General features: G+C 59.3%; 1 protein-coding gene across 20 annotated transcripts in view; it reads left to right on the top strand.

Annotated features, from left to right (window-relative positions):
* Positions 1–19545, top strand: part of DYSF (dysferlin) — a 190146-nt gene that overhangs the window by 112271 nt on the left and 58330 nt on the right. For 15 of the 20 annotated variants that reach the window (XM_002709783.5, XM_002709780.5, XM_002709778.5 and 12 more), the window contains 8 exons: positions 3625–3806; positions 6093–6233; positions 6869–6898; positions 7956–7985; positions 15962–16063; positions 16171–16332; positions 17248–17413; positions 17602–17678. In XM_002709783.5, the coding sequence (XP_002709829.2) occupies positions 3625–3806; positions 6093–6233; positions 6869–6898; positions 7956–7985; positions 15962–16063; positions 16171–16332; positions 17248–17413; positions 17602–17678 (890 nt within the window). Of the gene's footprint in view, positions 1–3624; positions 3807–6092; positions 6234–6868; positions 6899–7955; positions 7986–13625; positions 13668–15961; positions 16064–16170; positions 16333–17247; positions 17414–17601; positions 17679–19545 lie in introns of all 20 variants that reach the window. The other 5 variants (XM_051842769.2, XM_051842773.2, XM_051842768.2 and 2 more) reach the window with 1 other exon arrangement.

Raw genomic sequence — 19545 nt, 5'->3', positions numbered from 1 at the left:
AGCTGCTCAGCACGGGTCCAGGGCCGTCCATGACCTGCCCCGGGTGCGCCCTTTCTCCCCTGTGCCAGGACAAGGTCTTGCTGTGCCCCCAGTGCCTGTGCTGTTCTTGGGGTCCCTGGCTGCACCCTGCTGGCTGCCTGCAAGGTCCCCTTTGGCTTGGTCCGCGCTGGCTGCCGCCTGCTTTCTGAGACTCCAGGGAGGAGACTTGTCCTGGAGACTCGATGCGACCAGGCTGCAGTTGGGCACTCCCCGTCCCTGGCACCCGAACCCACCACTAGGAAGCTGCATCTCACCTCCTGCTTGTCGTCACGTGCCTGAGAGCTTGGGCTGGGTCCGGGTCTTCTTCATGCTGCTAGCACCATGCAGCCCTACCCCGTGGTGGCCACTCTGGTGAATGAATGATGCGGTGCCATTAGTGCCAGAGCGAGCATCTTTGCACATGCAGCTTTTGGGGTTGTTGGGATGGTTCTCTGGAATGCAAGGAAAGGGATAGGATCAGGTTCACGTTCTTCAGGGCGTGCTGCCACGTTGCTCTTTTGAAAGCTACTGACATGCTGCCGGCGGTAAAGGAGCGCACCCTTTGTCTAGGTTTTGCTAGTGCTGGGTTTTATAACTTTAAGTGATTGTTCTTAATTTTATAGGGAAAATATTGCTCTAGTATAGTTTTAATGTGAATTTCCTTGATTCCTGGCGCTCCGCCCCACCCTCCCTTGCGGGTACCTTCTATGAGGGCGACATGGCAGGAGGAACACTGGACTAGGAGTTGGGGGGTCTGGCCCTGGGCCAGCCCGTTTGTCTTCTGGGGCCAGGCTGCCTTTTCTGACAAATGAGGTGACACCATCTGCCCTGTCCCCAGCCCTGGGGTTGGAAGCTGTGTGGTAGGAGGCCCTCCAGGAAAGCCTGGTGTACTGGGAATGCAGAGGTCCCTCCCTGGAGCTCCAGGAAGGGCTGAGCAGCAGCGCCCAGCCCCCACAGCCCGGTGCTGGGCTCTGGACCCAGCTTAGAGCCGCCTGCCTGGGACGTGCTGCCCACTCCCTTGCTCGCTGGTGGCAACGGCGGCGTCCAGCAGAATCCCCGCGTGTCTGTGGCTGGAGCCTCTCCCTGTAGCTTGGGGTCCTGGGAGACTGCTCATGCAGAGGTTCTTGCCCCCGCCTTGGGGGGTGCTCAGCTGGAACTGGTGAGCCCCAGTCCCACCAGGAGGGGCAGGTTCTGCAGGTCCATCTGGCTTTCCTTCATCTGCACACCTTGCTGTAGCAAACGCCCCCATCCCCTTCAGCTTGGCAGGGAGGGGCTGGGCCCTGTAGGGGAGAGGCCAGGCCCGGCACACAGTAGCGCAGTGTCTGAGGCCCCAGGCCTCCAGGCCTGCTCTTTACAATGCCTTTGTTGTGTGTTTTCCTCCCGTGGGCGGGTGGGGCACAAGTGTGGGTCTGGGTGAGTTTTGTTTGAAAGCCCACCCCCACCCCCACCCCCAGCCCCGGGGGCTGAGCTCATTGCCTGAGCTGGGGGGTGGAGGGAAGGCTGCTGGAGGGAGTCGACCCGCTCAGGGGCCAGCGTGGGGGTGCTGCCAACACCAATACAGCGTGCATGGCGCTACAATGCCCAATTGTGATGGCTGTGTAAACGCGGCTGGCTGGGGCCCGCACGCTTATAAAAATAAAGCGCTGGGAAGCACGGGGGGCGGGAACGAAAGGGGCTTTGTCGCGGCCTCTAATACGGTTTTATTTATCGGAACGCGCCCTACTTCCCTTACTGGAACTGGGAGAGGTTCTCTGCCGAGCCTGCAGCTGATGGTATCACAGCCAGACGGTTTCATTAAATGCACAGACGCCGCTGGGCCCTGCCAGGGGCAGCAGGCAAAGGGCTCGCGGCCAGCCCTGCCAGGGCCTGTGCAGGGAGCAGGGAGCCCCATGCCAGGGGTGCTCCCGCCAGGTGTGTGTGGAGGGGGTGAGACATGCTGGGCATCTCTCATCTACCCTTCCTGTGCCAAGGGCCTCCCGTTGCCCCCTTCTCCCAGAATCAGGTTCATACCAACTTCCTGCAGGAAGCCCTCTGGGATTGCCCCTGCTGTGTTTTGTGCCTGATGGGTCTAGGTTGGCGGCTGCCTCTTATTAGCCAAATCCAGCATTGTTCAGCCTGTGGCTGCCCATAGCTTCTGTCTTTTAATGTAGATGCCCTTCACCCTTAAAATCTGCCCTGTGGGTGACAGCCACCATTTGGATCCTGCTTCCTGCATCCCTTAATGGGAGTCCTGCCACTGCCCACCCACTCTTCCTACCTCTTCCTTGGTCACTCCCTGCAGCCCCTCCCTCTGCACCTCCTGTGCAATGGCTGTTGCTTGTCCCTTGGCGTCCTTGTGGCCATCAGCCTGGCTTGTTCTCTCCTCATCCCAGCCCATCCCCACTCCTTCTGAGGCTTCTGAGTTGGAGGTGGTTGCCTGTCAGGTCACTGAGGCCTCTTGAGGTCATATGGGGAGTTAGCGGCAGTGCCGGGGCAGGGCAGGAGGGAGCAGGATGCCAGCTGCATGGACTTGGCCCTCTCACACATCCAGCCTCCTGCGTGCCCAGACTTTCCTGTCCAAGTGCCCTCCACCTCTGCCACTTCTAGTCTTACAAGATGGTGACAAATGGAACCCTGGCCCTAAGCTGAACTCCTGTTTGGAGGCCCCCCCCTCCAAGCCCTCAGCTCCTCTCCCAGCTGGGTCCCCTTAGACTTTGTGTTACACTGGTTTCCACTGTGTGGCCTTAGAGGGCAGCCCCAGCATCACCTGGGAGCTTGTTAGAAAGGCAGGTTCTCAGGCCGTCTGCTGAATCTGCATCTGTGTGCCCCACTTCCCTAAACTCTGCTCCAGTGGCACAGCCTGTCTTTGTTACTAGGCAGAATGACTTGTGGCTGGGGCTGGCAGGCTGGAAAGGGATTTGGTGACAGCGGGGATCAGTGGGGGCCTTCTGATTCCTCTCCTACCCCCCAATAGCCAAACAGCTCTTGGGTCTGTGTGCTCTCTAGCAACCCACTCCCAGCTAAGCCCTCACCATCTCTGCCGAGACCTTTGTAATAGCCTCTAACTGGCTTCCTGCAAAACCCTCCGCCCCCTCCAGTTTGTTCTCCATGGGGCAGCCAGAGTGAGCTGGAAGCGCAGACCTGGCCACGTGAGCCTGTTGGCGTCCTGGAGCTCAGGGACCAACCTCGCTGCGTTGTCCTTCCTTCCTTGGGAGCAAGTGTTTCCCTGACACACTTTGCTGTGCTGTGTGGTTGTCTGATCCAAATTGTCATTTTGCATTTGTGTATTTTACATTTTCCTTCAAATTGTAGTCTCAGCCCCCAGCACCTAGCTCCTATCCTGACATACAGAGGCACTTAACAATTGCTTATCGGATTAGTGAATGAATGAGCAGACCGTTCAGGGACTTACTTCTTCCAGCTGGACTTCATTCCTGTGGCCTTCCAGAGGGGGAGGTTCCGTGCATCTCATGTTCGTTGTCAGGACCTGGCTCCCAGCCCTCCTCCCAGACGAGCTGGGAATTGCCCCTGGGACAGTGGGTTCCAGCCTGGGCGTTGCTGTCCCCAAGCAGGTGGCTGTCACCGAGCCTGCTCTGTGTCCTGTCTCCCTCTCCCCCGCCCACGCAGACCCCTACGCCATCGTGTCCTTCCTGCACCAGAGCCAGAAGACCGTGGTGGCGAAGAATACCTTGAACCCCACCTGGGACCAGACGCTCATCTTCTATGAGATCGAGATCTTCGGCGAGCCAGCCAGCATTGCCGAGCAGCCGCCCAGCATCGTGGTGGAGCTGTACGATCATGACACCTACGTGAGTCACCCGCCTCCCTCCCCTGCCCCTCACCGCCCACCCCCTGGAGGCTCCAGGGAGAGACGGCCGGTGAGGTTGAAGTTTGAGTCTCCGTGGACTCTTGGTTTCCCACCAGATGGGTGCTCCCCGCGGCTGGGACTGGTGGCTTCTCCCTGCACCCTGCAGGCTATGCAGCAGTTAAAGCTTTTTGAGAGTAATTGAGACTGGCTGGTTAGCACACGTGTGCCAGGGCAGACACGGCTAGTGAAGCGCCGCAGAGGTGGCCGCGGTGGAGCAGAGGCTGGGCTCCTCCTTCTCGCTTAGGAGATCCTGTGTGGTCCCTGCTGCCATCACCGAGCTCTGCGGACTGCACAAACATTTCTCAGGCGCTGGCTTTCCTGGGAGGAGGGGCCCCTTGCCTGGCATCCCCCCTGTAGCTGGGAGCTAAGACTCACCAGTAGAGCAGAGACTCCCCTGCAGGAGAAGGTGTGTCCCCAGGTCCCCCCCAACTCTGTGGCACAGGCAGGGCTATCCACTGGGACTTCCCGAGTTGGTGGAAATGACCCATGGTTGTGCTGTCACCAGCATAGGAGTATTGGCAATGGGGCTAGCCTGAGAAGTGGAATTTCAAGCCTTCTTTAGTTTAAAACATTTTTAAATTTTTCATTTTATTTGAGAGGGAGAAACCGGTCTCTTCCATTCACTTCCCCAAATGCCTTCAGTAGCTGGGGCTGGGCAAGCTTGAAGCTAGGAACCCAGAACTCAATTCAAGTCTCCTGCATGGTGGCAGGGACCCAAGTACCCAGGGTGTGCATTAGCAGGAAGCTGAATTGGAAGTGGAGTGGGGACTTGAACCTAGAGGATTATGGTGTGGGATGTGGACATCCCAAGCGGTGGCTTGGCCATTGAGCCAGGTGCCCCGTCTTTAGTTTTAATGCACTACAATGTAGGTTTAAGTAGGCACCAGTGGCCAGTGCTTCTGCATTGGACAGCGCAGGTCTTGAAGTTTCCTGGAGGGACAGTGAACTGTGGCAGGATGGCGGGGAAATGTGGGATTGGGGTGTTGGGGCAGAGCTGTGAGTGGGAGACTGTGATGTCAGGGGAAGGCAGCCCGGGAAGGAGGAGAGCACAGGATTGACAGAGTCAGCTGTTTGAAGAACACAGGGTTGGGTAGTACTGGAAGAGCACGGCTGTGTTGGCCCACCAGGCACGTGGCAGAGAGGCCTGGCTAGGGTTTTGCAGGTCCTAGGGGGATGAGAAGGGAGGAGGCAGGATTTGGAAGATGTTTCCAGAGTTGCCATGACCAAATGTTGGGTGCCCTGGGAGGTTGAGCCGCCCAGGGGGTGTGGGAGGACTATGCTGTTTGGATGGGGGCCAGCCAGTGGTGGACAACACAGGCCTGGGCTGGGGAGCCCTCCTGGGTGCTCTCCAAAGGAAAGACCGATGCCACAGGGCAACAAGCAGCCGGGGGAGGAGGCCCACTCTGAGTGGTTGGAGCCAGGCTGTCTCCCGCCGTGGTGGGCATTGCTGCAGGGGCTGCTGGCTACCCCAGGATGGCCCCCTGCAGTGCACGACCTTCTGCTTGGGGGCTCTCCAGATGCTGGCTTGTGTGGGCTGCTGCACCATCTGGCTCCATGCCCCTGCCCTTGGAGAAGCCATCCACATGCCTGGAGGCCATAGGCAGGCCAAGATACAGAGGGCTCATCTTGGCAGGGCTGTGAGGGAGGGGGGACAGCAGCACTGACCATGCCATGCTGGCTCGAGGAGGGAGAGGCCGGCTGAGGCTGTGGGCTGGAGTGAGCATGGGGAGGGGGGGAACAGGGCTACGGGGAGGGCCTGTGGTGCCAGCCCGGGACTTGGCCCCTGTCCTCTCGACAGTAGGAGCCAAGGAAGGTGCCTGGCAAAGCAGTGTGAGGTGAAAACAGCATTTTCACAAGGCTTACTTGATGTGTGCGATCACCATTTCCCCATTTGCAAAGAGGGGTGTTGAAGAGTGAAATGAATGCAGAACAGCCCCTCTGCTGCTGAGGGCGTTGGTTCTGTGGTCTCCAAAGGACACAGAGCTGGGTTAAGTAAAAGCAGGGTGAACAGAGTTAGACCTGCAGAAGGACTTCTGACTGAGCCAGCAATGCAGGCCAGGTGTTGGTGGTCAGAGCCCGGCTGCGTCCCTCCTGGTCCGTGCCTCCCTCTGAGGAGAGCAGGGCTACCGTCCTCCACAGAGGCTGCCCTGACTCCGAGGCCCTGTCTGGTCCCGGGTGTGGGTCTGCTCCTCTCTCTGAGGCTCCTTATCCTCCATGCCCTGTGCAGGGTGCCGACGAGTTTATGGGCCGCTGCATCTGTCAGCCGAGTCTGGAGCGGATGCCCCGGCTGGCCTGGTTCCCACTGCTGAGGGGCAGCCAGCCGGCCGGCGAGCTGCTGGCCTCCTTTGAGCTCATCCAGAGAGAGAAGGTGAGGCTGGTCCATGTCCAGACCTGGGAGGGCTGCTGGGACCCTTCCCACTCCTCCTCCTTCTGAGGCCCTCTTCTCCCATCTTTCCTGAACCCCTAATTAGGACACGATTGAGCATGGCACTGTGTTAGGTTCTGCAGTGTCCTTGTGCCCTGCCCCCTCCCCCCAGTTCTCGCCTGGTCATCTCCCAATGTGGCTCTGGGATGAAGACCTCTGTGGTCTGGCTGGGGGAGGGGTCTGGACAGCAGTGATGGGGGCGGCTGGGCCATGGCAAGGCAGCATCCCCATTCCACGGCGGCTCTGCCATGGCCCAGATGCATGGCCCTAGGTCAGCCATGTCCCCACTGTGAAACAAGAGGTTTGGGTTAGAGCTCTGCTCTTGGTACGTGTGAGCCCAAAAATGTGCCCCGGATAGGGGAGGCTGCCCTGAATGAAGTGTCTGGAGGGGACCACGGTCCTCAGCTTCCCCTTCTTCCCAAGGGATGGGGTTAGCGCGCCCTTGCCTCTCTGGTCACCGACCTTTTCCGCGGGTGTCGCTGGGGGCTGAAGATGTGATTGCCTGGCCAGGGCAGAAGTGAGGGGCTGGGGGCCTGGGGTGACAGCCACGTGACCACCATGCTTTTTCTTCACCCTAGCCGGCCGTCCACCACATCCCCGGTTTCGAGGTGAGTCTCGCCCTTGCCGTTCCTTCTTGAAGCTGACTGCCTGCCCCTGCACTGGCAGCTCCTCGGGGCAACACAGGCAGATGGGCAGACACTGCCCACCTTGTGTGTGGAGCCCCAGGGCGGGGTGGGAGGGGTTCGCCACCCAGCCCTGGCCTTGCCTGGCCTTCTTCCTGGGGAAGTCTGTCGTGCCCTCGCCCCACCCCCACCAGAAACACTACCTCTGGAGGTGTGGCCTGGGCTAGGGCTCCGCAGCACCTCAGCTAGTTCCTGGGGTCCCCTTATGTGGACTCTGGGCAGGGACTGCCCATGCACGAGTGACATGCAGAAGCTATGGCTGAGACGGTCTTTGCTGACCCCTGTTCCCACCCTAATGCCATGTCCTCTTATCTGCCATGGGTGCTTTCCTCCCTTCTTGCCTCCTGCTTTCTTCCTCCTGGGGTCAGAGCAGACAATGTAAACCTCGGCCTGGGGCCCAGGCTGATTGGATTCACTGTGCCAGTGCAGGCCAGACACAGCAGCAGCTGTTAGAGTGCTTATCTCCCCTTCACAGGAAGCCCCGGCATTTCCAGACAGTTCTTACCCTACAAGCCCCACTCAGCCACCCCCATGCCACCCACCCTTGCTGTTCTCCCCTCCTCCTCCTCCTCCTCTTCTCTCCCTGTCCTATCCAAGCTGCAGCTCTTGGTTCTTACAGCCCTGGGGGATGCCAGGTTTGTTCCCAGCTCCCCACGTCCCTGTGCCCTGGCAGGCTGCACCTGTCATCTCCTTGGGGCTGCTGCACAGGCTCCCTTCCCAGAGCTGCCTGGACTCTGTCTGCGACTAGGCTTCAGCCCTTCTCACCTCTCCCTCTGCATCCATGTCCACCTCTTCCTTCTCAGGTGGCCATCCTGGGCCGGGGGTGTGATCAGGAAGCGGCCATTCTGGATCAGATGAGCAGGTTTCTGCTGTGCTCCTCTGTGGCCCAGCCTAGTGCTCCTGTTACTAATGGAGAACTTGTCTCTTCCCCTCTCCCCCCACCCATCTCCTGGATATGGAACATCCCACGGGTGTGGTGCAGGTGCCGGACAGCTCAGGCATACTGGATGAGGTGAGCTGGACCCTCGAGGCTGTGGCTGGTGGCAGGGCCAGGGGCGGGGATGGGGTGGGGGGAGGAGGGAAGGCCAGCGGCCTCTAAGCACTTGCTTCAGAGCCATCCAGGTTCCTGGCTCCCTGTGGTCACCTGTCGCCTAGAGGTCTGTCTGGATTTTATTCTCATGCTCTGTGTGGATCAGGGTTGCCGAGGCTGTGTCCTGGGGGTGAGTCTAGCCTCAGAAGGAGGGCCAGCTGTCCTGTTTGGAGGCCAGATGACTATACGGACAGCAATGCCCAGTCTTATCAAGTGGCACATTTTCAAGAATACAATGTTAAGAGGGGACCAGAGCAGCCAAAGACGACTTTGTGCGGGAGGCAGCCAGAAGTTGCAGGCTTAGGAGAAAGGAGGGAACACACCTTTGGCTCCAGGGCTGGCTTCAGAAATGGGGTGGACTGGGGATTTGTGGGGACTGGCAGGCGTTTGGGGTTTGCATCTAGAAGAAGCCAGGACATGTCCTTGGGGGAGGGTGGTGAGAAGCACACTCTTAACGGCCTCCTGGATGCCGGTGAACCGGTGGCCGAGAGTGAGCCTGGGGCTGAGGCTCCGGGGAAGAGAGCGGCTGCTTCCTGCCATCAGGGAATCCCCAGGCTGGGAGCGGCCACCGTTTGACATTTTCGGTGTAACTTGGACTCAAAGTGCAGGGTCAGGATGTGGGATCCGCAGGTCCCGCGCCCCTTACCTCACTTCCTGTCGCTCCCAGACCGAGGTGGGGTCCGCCAAGGGAGCTGGCCGTGATCGCGCCCGACAGGCCGCCTCCTGCTCCTGGCTGCAGTTGCGAAAGACTGCCGGTTTGGAACGGGAGGCAGGGCCCCGTCCAGGGAGGCAGCACGGAGCCCTCGCTCTTGATTGAGAGCATTCTGTGGCCAAAACCCACAGCCTGCGCTGAAGAGGACCCAGCCCAGGGATGAGTTATTAAAAAAAAAAAGTTTAGGTCCCTAATAACTGGATTTGTCATGTGTAACAGCGAGGGCTCAGATTCCGACAGCAGGGATCTGGCTGTGGTCGCCTTGTCAGGAAACGAATCAAAACGGCAGCTTTTGGGCCAGACCCTGACGAGGGCCAAGTGTCCTGCTGCAGGGCCGGCCAGGCCACAGGCTGAGGCCGCGTGTGGGTCAGCAGGGCCAGGGGCCAGTGCGTCCTGGGGGTCTGCCGGCCGTCGGGCTGGGCTGAGCCAGCGGCTCGGCCTCTGAGACCCAGCTGGGTGTGTGCAGTATCAGCTGGTCTGGGGAACCACTCTGGAGGATGACCTTGTGCCTGGCGCTGGGGGACGTAGCTCAGCCCACTTGAAGGGGAAGCCTCGTGCCAAGATGCTGGGTCCCACTTGGTCTTAAGAGTCCCCAGGAGCTGATTGCAAGCAGGTTGGTCCTGCAGGAAACCTGATGCCTCAGCAGGATTTTCTGTCTTCTTCCTGTGGCCCAGCCCCTGCCTGGTGTCCTCCGTGCAGTCCCTCCCGGGCTCCCAGCCTGAGCTGTGGGCCAGTCTTCCTGCAGGGCTGTGGAAGGCACACTAAGGGCTCAGCTCCTGGACCACTGGCTATGGGAGGGCTTTGAAAGTCTTCCTGCAGGGAGGGAACTAGGGGAACACCAACCAGGAGGCTTTGGAGACTGTCGGGATAATGGGGACCTGGACAAGGTGGGGCTGCTGACCCCGAAGCATGGCTAAAGGGTGGCCTGTCCCCTGGGGAGTGCCATTGGCCAGTCCAGCTGGGCACGGAGACTCCCGTGTGGAAGCCAGCATGCTGTGAATGTGATGAGACTGTCTGCCTGGGCTGAGGGCTCCCAGGGCAGACAGGGATTGGCAGAAACGGTGAAGGAGGGTGCTACAGGAGCAGTGCCTGGGGCCAGTATGGTGGGCAACAAGATCTCCCTAGTGCAGGCTCTGTGCCTGTCTGAAGGTCCCTGCGCGGTGGTAGTGGGGAGGCGGGACCATTGTCACTCATGCTGGCGGCACACTGGCAGTGGACGGATGACAGGCGCAGGCAGAGAGGGGTCCTTTGCATTCTCCTCTCTCTCTCTCTCTCTGCCTCTTCCCCACTCTCCCTCTGTGTTTCTCCTTCCTTTGCCTGCTCCTTGGCCCCATCTCCCCCCTTCTCCCGCCTTTTCTGAGCCCTCCGTCTCGTTTCTTTTCCTTTTTTGTCTGGAGAACAAAGGCGGGCCACGCTGCCAGGGGGAATGAGTTCAAAGCAACGGCAATTTTAGATTTCCTGAGAACTGGAGAGTGGTGCGTGCACGTGTGTGAGTGTGCACACCCGGGAACTCACACGCTCGTGCGCACACGTAGCAGAAGGCATGTGAGCGCCTGCCTTCAGAACAGGGGCCCTGCACCGCGCATGGAGGACGGCCCCATGGGGTGTGCGGTCCTGACTGTCTCAGGAGTGCCGCCTGGTTCGGCTTCGTCTCTCCTGCTCCGCCCTCATAAGAGAAGATGCCTGTTCCATGGCTGTTCTCATGGCGGGCTCCAGGCTGGGCCAGATGTCACTTCACCCACCCTTCCCTTCCGAACCCCGGCCACAGGCTTCATGCAGAGGTACCGAGGTACTCGCCTCTGCCCCCAAACCCGCTGGAAGGAAAAATTTGGTGTTTTGCAATCAGGAAAATAAACCCAGTGGTCTCCCATCCCCCTCGTCCTCCCCCAAGGCTTTAATGTAAAACACTGTTTTTCCTGGGAAGTGTAATTAGAGCAGCATGTTGTTCCTAACGAGCTGGGTGGGGCCAGCACACAGTGGAGCCCTCCCAGCCTGCCTGGCTGCCCCCTGCCTGGGACTCCCCGAGGAACCAGCGTGAGAGTTTCTGTGAGGGTCCCCTGACTGTCCCTGGCTGGGTGAGAAGGGGGTCTGCGGGCTTAGGTGGCTAGAGAGGTATGTGGACACTTCCTCTGGCCTGGGAGTGAGCATCTGTCTAGTGCGGTGTCTCCTAGGGCTTGGGTTGGGAGACCCTCCCCTCCCGCCGCCATGACTCAGGGCTCAGCCACCTGTGTTGGACCGGTTGGCAGGACACACATACTGGAGGACACCCAAAGGTGGCTTCTGCTCTGATGGGGTCCTTGCTTGTCCTCAGGGTCCTTTTTGTGTGAGTGGGCTTGATGAACACCATGCATACCTGTAGACGTGTGGCCACCTAGGGCGGCTCTCCACTCACTGCTGGGCAAGGGAGGGGCAGCTCCCATGTGGCTTCCTCACCCAGCCTCGTTCTGGCTTCCCTCGAGGGCTGTCACTCATGGGATGGTGAATCCGAGTGTCCAGTGCACTTCCATTCCACCTCCGCCCCCTGCCTGGCAACGCCGACCTGTACTCCTAGTTCTAATGAGGGTCCTGGCTCTCACGCTGACAGCTGCTGTCCCTGAGGGGAGGAGGTCATATAGCCCTCAGGTGGCCTGGACCAGAAAGAAGTTGAGAAACAGGCGCAGGAGCTGATCCTGAGGCCTCAGGGCTTCCACGTGTGCGGTGGTTAGAAGCTGCTAGGATTCTGGGGGTGGTGCAGAGGCTGCAGTGGATGTAGGGTCGCAGAGGATTATGGGAAGTCAGGGACTAGGGTTATGAGAGGCTTCTGGGGGAGTTTTCTGGAGGATAGAGAGCTTGAAGTGGACCCAGAGAGATGTGCTCCGTCCAGGAAGGCAGCCAAGGAAACCCATTCAGACAGAGGGAGCAATGAGCAGGCATGGGGTTGGGTGTGGTGAGGGCCCAGGAACAGGCTGGGGCAGACAAGGGCATTAGAGAGAGAGCACATGTTGGAGTCATTCCTTGATCCACCTGTTCACCCACCTGTTCATCTGCCTGTCCACCTTCTCTTTCTCCCTCCAACTGTCCGATTAGGATGGTTTACTTACTGGATGGGGATCCGGCTGTGCTGTGGGTGTATAGGATTGCTGGCGTCTCTGGGAACAAAGTCCAGTGCACACAGAGACAGTGCAGGGTGAGAGACAGCGTCTGTCAGTGGGGCTGAGTTGCTAGGGAAGCCACGGAAGTGCCTAGGCCCAGGGCGCCAGGGAAGATTTCAGTGGATATCTAAAGTCCCAGCAGAGGTGGCCAGAGGAAGTGGGGACAGAGTGCATTTCAATTAGAGGGACCCATGAGCTCCAAGCCTCAAGGCTACAGAGACCACAGCACCTCTTGCAACCTGCTAGGGTTTGAAGGGCAGGAGTTGACCGTGTCTGGGAGGTTGCTCCTTGCTATTTGGAGCTCTGGGCGGTCGGGGTGGAGAGAGTTACCTGGTAAGAGATGTGCCCGGAGAAGTCAGCAGGAGCTAGGTGACGAGGGGTCCTGGGGGCCGCCTCAGAGAGCTTGCACTGCCTCCTGCAGGACACTGAGCAGTGAGGGAGTTGTTGGAAGGCTCGCCCTGGCTGCAGAGGGCAGCACCTGCTGGTTGTTAGGAGGGAGTGTGCAAAACTGCATGTGAGGAGACCGGGCAGGGATGCTGGTGAATCCAGGGAGAAGGGTGATGGCCTGAACCAGGAAAAGGAGTCAGGAGGGCGTGAGGAGTTCCTGGAAGACAGAATCATCCGTGCCTGGTGGCTCACCAGGCAGGGTAATATGGAGGTAAAGGAGCCAGAGACACCTGGGGGTAGGTGGGGCCACTTTCTGAGAGGGCATTGGAAGGGAGCAGATATTTTTAAATGTTTGTTTTTATCTATTTGGAAGGCAGAGTGACAGAGACAGGGAGATGGCTTCCTTCTTCTGGTTCACTCCTCAAATGCCCTCAACAGCCAGGGCTGGGCCAGAGAGCAGCCAGGAGCCAGGAATGCATCTGGGTCTCCCTTGTGGGCATCACCTACTGCCTCCCGGGTGTGTTAGCAGGGAGCTGCCTCAGAAGCAGAGGGGCCTGGATGCAAACCATGTGGGATGATGGCCTGCCAAGCAAGGAGCCCCCTGCCTGTTGCAGGGAGCATGTGTTGAGGTGGAAGATGGAGAATCTAGTTGTAGAAAAGTTCAGTGAGAGAGGCTGGGGGCACATGAGGGGCCGGGGTTAGGAGAGACGCTGGGAGCAGAAAGCTCCTGGTGGACGAAGGAGGCACTGCTGAGCCGACTGCAGCAGACGGCAGTGAGCAGGCCGCGGGGCCCAGAGAAGGAGCTGGGGTCCGCCGCCCAGAGGCTGCCGAGGCGTGATGAGGAAGACAACGGCCATGTGTGTGCCTTGGGTTGGGTGCTGGCAGGTGACTGTTGACCTTGGAGAATGAGGGATGCAGAGAGCACTGGACACCAGGGAGGAAATGGGAAGAGAAGAGGGAAGAGGGCTGGAGGGGGCATAGAGGAGGGCGTGGGAGGGGTTTGGACATGGAGTGTCTTTAACTGGGGAAGGAAAAGACCCAGGAGAGAGCATGAGCAGCTGGGAAGGACGGGGTGAGAAGGCGGAGAGCATTTAAGAGCAGCCACGCAGTAGCAGCGCCGTGGGCACCGAGACGGGCACACGGCACCAAGGGCTGTGGCGGCAGCGTGCAGGCTGGGCAGAGCCACAGAGGCAGGGATCCGTGAGAGGCTGCAGCCGATGGCAGGGTGGACAGGGCTGGCAGCCCCGTGCTGAGGAAGCTGCCTGAGCCCTCCTCTAACCTCTGTCTGTGCTTGTCTCTCCTCCTGCCTGCGCTGGGCCTGGCGCTCCACAGCTGTGTGCACCCGCCCTCCTCCTGCAGGGCCTTCTGCAAACGGTATAGTGCCCAGCCTTCTCCAGGGGCATGGGGGCCTGCAGATGGGGACGCTCCTTGGTGCCGGGCGAGGAAGGGGGGCTCCGGGAAAGGCTGCCCAGGATTTGGGGCCACATAGGAAGTGCTTCCCCAGGGGGATTTTGGGAGAACCTCGCAGCTGTGTGAGGAAGACTGATCTTTCTGCTTCCCCTCTCAGGAGAGCTTGAGGCTGAGCCCTCCCTGGCCCCTTCTTTTTGCCCCCTTTTGTCTTGGGCTTTTGGCCCTGGGCCCATATAGGGCTGGACACTAGCCAGGAGAGACCATGAGTGGGCCACGAGCAGGTCACTTCTGCATAGCCACCTGCTGGTGGTGGCCTCAGGGTGCCCTGGGTACACACCAAACTTGGGGTCCTCTCAGCAGCCAGGCCACCGCTGCGGCTGTGGAGGCCCCAACTCCATTTTCCAGGGATCCCTTCTGTGTGGAATATGACATGCACAGCACCCCCTGGAGGTGTGTGCTGGGCCAGCCCTGTCTGACACCCTCCCTCTCAATCAAAAAAGAGTAGGAGCTTCCCATGTGGAGTGTCGGGCATGGAGGGGACTACAGGGTTCCGGCACTGTGCTATGGTGACATGGGGACGTGGCGAGGCCAATGTCTCACTCAGAGGTGCTCCCAGGGACCGAGCTGTCCTCAAGTCATCCCTGGAAGATCAACACCAGCACCGTTGGTGCAGACAATGGTCCCAGCCACAGTTGGAGCCGTTGCTGTGGTCACAGCCACGTGGAGAGCGCATCGTGTATGACAGATGCTCTGTGTAGCTGTGCTGTCCTGCTGTTCTCAGAGCAGCTTCAGAAGGGGCTGTTGTCCCTGGGCACACAGGGGAGGGGCACAGCTGAAAGTAGGGGCCAGGCCCGTCTGACTCCAGAACTGAGCTGCTTCCCACTGCAGGTCAAGGTGTCGCTGGGCAAGAGTGATGGGCGGCTGGGCTGTGAAGCGATTCAGGGAGGCAGGAGGAAGCTGGCATTTTCTCCGCCTCAGATCTCCCACCATCTACATCAGAGCATCTGTGGATAGGTGTACGACCTTTTCAGAAGAAACCAGGTCACTTGGAGAATGTATCCAGTGACTCCTTTGTTTACTAAATGAAGATTACATGAGGCAAGCTCCATAAAGTATCCAGCACAGCCCTTTAAAGTATAACCAGTATTTCCTAAATGGGAGGTCCTCCACGTATGGATGTGCAGGTTAGGCACTGCACAAGGGCACTGTGTCAAGGGAGGGATAATTTCTGGCACAGACCTCATCTATTTGTATTTGTTAGAACAGTTTCCAGTAGGTGGCAGTAAAGTGTCTTGTACTAATAATGAAGACCATGCCTGTTTTCTGATATGGGAAGTAGAGTTTTAAGAAAGGGACATCTTTCTCTCGTGGTCACAAAGGTGCTAGGTAGGTCAGGAGTCCTAGTGAGAGTTTAGCGAACCAGGCACTCTTCTGAGTGTTGGACAGGTATTCATTTCCTGTACCCTTGCACTAACCTTTAGAGATTGATAATGTCCACTAACCACTTTGTAGATGAAAAAGTTGAGCTATAAGCAAAGTGAAATAGCTCATTAGCTTCATAAGTGGTCAAACACATTAACTAGTAGTTAGCTAGTAGTCAACTAGTCTAAGGTGGGAGGTCTCCCTGGCCCAACCCTGCCTCTCCCATAGTTCTTAGAGATCGCTGGGGATCCCTGACCCAGTCTCTTTAGCAAACTTCTAGGAGGCCCAGGGAGACACAGGCCTGGCTGTTCTCTGGCCTGCAGGAGTGAGGAAGCCACCCCAGCAGTGCCTGCGGGCATTCACATCCCTTCTCCCGCTGGGCATTTGCTATGTTGTTTGTGGTTTGCAGTACAGGTGTTCTGTCCTTGCAGGGAGCAGGTGTGGGACATGGAGGTGTGGAGCACCAGGGCAGGTGGTCCCTGGGAAGGAGCAGGAGAACCAGGCTCTAGGGGGAGATTGGCATGGCTGTGCCAGGACGGGTGAACAGTGTGAGCACCGTCAGGGAGGGGGAGACCCTGAGCAGCTCAGTGGTGTGCTGGAGCCTGCGCTGTGGGAAAAGGGGCAGCCTCTACCCTGCTGCAGGTGCTTGACCTGTGACCTACGAGAGGACGGTGCCTGGTATGAGCTGCCCGAGCCGCTGACCATCTGCCCACCTGTGTCTGCATCTGTGTGTGTCTGCCTGTCATTTCTTTCTGTCCTGTCTCTCCTTTCTTGTTTCTTTGCTTGGTCTCACTCCCACCTTGGTCTCCATCCATCCTGCCTGGTGCCCCCTGCAGTCGGATGACACGGACCTGCCCTACCCACCACCCCAGAGGGAGGCCAACGTCTACATGGTTCCCCAGAACATCAAGCCTGTTCTGCAGCGGACAGCCATAGAGGTGAGGCCCACCTGGGCGCAGCAGCCTGGCCCTTCTCCCATCCTGGCCCTGGCCTCTCCTAGTGCTCGGAACCTTTCCAGACACCATCCTCCTCCTGGGCTCCCCAGATCCTGGCCTGGGGCCTGCGCAACATGAAGAGCTACCAGCTGGCCAGCATCTCCTCCCCCAGCCTCGTGGTGGAGTGCGGGGGCCAGGCTGTGCAGTCCTGCGTCATCAGGAACCTCCGCAAGAACCCCAACTTTGACGTCTGCACTCTTTTCATGGAAGTGGTGAGCCCCTCTCCCTGCCGCCACCTGCGCTGCCCTCATGGCCTCAGGCTACCTGGGGTTGTGGCTCTGGCTCCCTGTGGGATCCCAGGGAGCTCTCTCTCAGAAACTCTCCCTCTGAAGTGGAAATGGGGAGGAAAAGCATCCGGTGCTGTGAGCAGCACTGGCCGGCCGACTTGCTCTTGCCCACCCCACCAGGGTCAGCAGTCCCAGGAGAGAGCTTGGTTATAGCCTCTTTGAGTTGTTACAGGCGCCCGCCATGGCTCTGACTTCCAGAGATGCCTTCAGGCTCTGTCCACCCGGGGCCTCCCCAGCCCGGTCCCCCGGCCCCGGGAGCCCAGCACTCTCCAGCTCCCCGGGGCTGCTGGGCCTCGCCTCGTGGCTGCAGAAAGGCAAGTCTGAGGAAAGGAAAGAGGTTTGCGAGATGAAAGCGCTGTAGAAACTCCAGGCCCAGTGGCTGTCAACAGGAGCCTCCTCTTGGCTGGGCCAGAGCCGCCACTGGAGGAGAGCACATAAATTATTTCAAGTTGTGTTCAAAGTGTGTTCGGGGCGGCGGCAGTGGGGGGAGCAGCTGGATCTGGAAGCCGACTCTTGAGTATCCACTTGGGGGGCACTGTCTGCAAGAGGTGTTGAGCCCCGGCCCAGCCGCCCTCGCTGCTCCCTGGCTGGTGAGGGCTCAGGGAAGGGAGACTGGGCGTTCGCTTGCTGCGAAGCCGGTGGCTCTGGAAGGTAGGGAAGCGGGGGAAAGGCTGGCATTTGGACAACACCCAAAAAGTGGGCAGAGCAGGTGAGTGGCTTCTGGGTCTGGCTCTTGGGGATTCCCTGCGGTTACAGCCGTACTCTGCTTCCCCAGCCTCTCCTGGGTGTTCCAGACGTGGGCTCAGGCTGGCATCTGGAGCCTCACTTCTCCTCCCCCAGATGCTGCCCCGGGAGGAGCTCTACTGCCCGCCCATTGTGGTCAAGGTCATTGATAACCGCCAGTTTGGCCGCCGGCCTGTGGTGGGCCAGTGCACCATCCGCTCCCTGGAGAGCTTCCTGTGTGACCCCTACTCAGCTGAGAGTCCATCGCCACAGGGAGGCCCAGGTAGGGGAGGGCCCCTGGAGCTGGACGGAAGTTCCCAGGGGAGGCTCGGCTGCACCTGAAGGTGGAGGAGACCTGGGAGAGGGGAGAGTTGGGTGGGAAGAAGAGATGGGTCCTGGCATGGAGAACGAGGGGTCTTGCCTCTGCTCCTTGTGGCTGAGAGACAAGCCTCCTCCTCCGCCCCCATGCAGATGACGTGAGCCTGCTCAGCCCTGGGGAGGACGTGCTCATTGACATCGATGACAAGGAGCCGCTCATCCCCACCCAGGTAGGGGCGGCCCCAAGGCCCCCTCCCCTTGCCCTGTCACTGAGGGAGGAATGGAGGTGGAAGCTTCCTATCTGGTCCAGGGGGTGGGATGTGGTCTTCCCTGTGACACCCAATTGATTTGTTCCTGGAAGCATGTGAGAAAAACAGCTACCCCTGACCTTGGGGGCTGCACTGGGGCTTCCTCCTGGAGATCCCCAGCCAGGCAATCAAGGTGGGTGGGGCAGTCTCTGGAGCCCTGGCAGGCCCCTTCTTCGAGGGCGGGTTCTTCCACATCTGTGCTTGGGGCAGCTCAGAAACAGGAGGCTGTGTCCCTACCGATGGCCCTGTGTCCCTGCCTCCAGGAAAGGAGGGGAAGAGGGGCAGGACTGGGACAGTACTCTGAGGATCTCCGATCTCATGGGGGGAAGGAGTCATCCTTTTGCTGTGTACTCAGCCCAGTAGGGCCAGCTAGTGGCCCAGAGCCTATGCAAAGAGCATGGCTGGATGCCTATGGCCTCTTGGAAGCACTCACTCCACCTTGGGCCCCGGATCCTGGAGGGCTGCAATCCAGTCCCTCCTAAGGTGGAGATGGAGAAAGACCTCACTGTGAGCACCTGGCCTTGAACTTGAGGTCTGCTCCAAGTGGTCACCTTCCTCTCCAGGCTTCCTGTGACGTGGGCCAGGCCCCTGGCATGCTGGGGCTCCCCGAACTGCCAGGCTGCCTTGAGCCTTTGTGCCCATACTGTAGACGACGCCTGTGTCTCGGGCCCACAGCCTGCGTATGTATGCAGGGACAGGGTGGCACTTGAAGATGGCTCCCATTCCTTAAACTGGTGATCACATGTCAGCCTGGGTGCCGAGCTCGGCAGTCCGGCAGCCCCTGCCTTGAAGCCGCCCTGCAGCTGTGTTTGCCACTCTTCCCTCTGCACCGAGCACTGCTTGCTGCTGCTTTCTCCCACGTTCATCTTTCCGCCCCCACCGTGGTGTCTGGCTCTGGGCCTTGTTGCTGCTGCTGACACGGGAGGTCTTGCTCTGTGCTAAGAAGTCTCCTGAAGCCCTGAGCTCTCCTCCTTTCCAGCCCCCCAGGGCTCTGTCCCATCGTCCTGTCTGCTGGGAGACCTTCTGTCCTGGCTCACTTAGCCAGCTCTTTGTCACTCTCAAAGCCTCAGCTTGGATGCGGTCACCTCTTTCAAGGTGTCTTCCCTGGCTCCCTCACTTCTCCTGCCAGGCTGGTCTGTGTCTCGGTTGTAGCACTGTCCCAGGTCCTGCCTGTCTCTGTATGTGTCAGCATCTTCTCCACGGTAGACTGAGGCTGGCAGTTGGGGCTCCTCTCTCAAATGCCCAGCATCCACAGATCTGCCTCTGCAGAGGTTTCCGTGGAAGTCCATGGGCAGGCAGCGACTAGGGGCCGGACTGATTACCTGCCCACTGTCTGCAGGACTGGGGAAACCCCTACGGACATTTCAAAGAGCCCTTCGTGAAACTGATCTGAACTCCACACTGGTGCCTGGTTGAGTGTTTGTGGCTGAAGCAGGCAGATAATTTGCCCCCTAACTCTGGGCTTTCCTGATCCTGGCCCCTGTTTTCTGGCCTCCTCAATGGCTCTGTCTGGGACTGTGCAGGAAAAATCAGGGGCTTGCCCAGCAGGATTTCCGTTCTGCATGTGCTGCCCTCAAAATGTCTACAGATTTGGATGGGGAGGGGATTATTTTGGGCCCTGCTGGCTACAAGCACAGCCAGAGGCCGAGGAGGAGGAGGCCCCGTCTGGCCGTCCTCCCAGTGTTGACATGAGGGAACTGGAGATGGCGTCTGAGCCAGAGCCAGGCCTGTGCTCCTTGTGGGAGGCCCCTGGCCACTCTGGCGGGAGCTGCTGGCCAGGCAGAGGAAT

Source organism: Oryctolagus cuniculus, chromosome 2, assembly GCF_964237555.1.
Source record: "Oryctolagus cuniculus chromosome 2, mOryCun1.1, whole genome shotgun sequence".
NCBI classification, from domain to species: domain Eukaryota; kingdom Metazoa; phylum Chordata; class Mammalia; order Lagomorpha; family Leporidae; genus Oryctolagus; species Oryctolagus cuniculus.
Note: the sequence above shows the minus strand (reverse complement) of the source record. Positions and strands in the feature narration are given on the sequence as shown.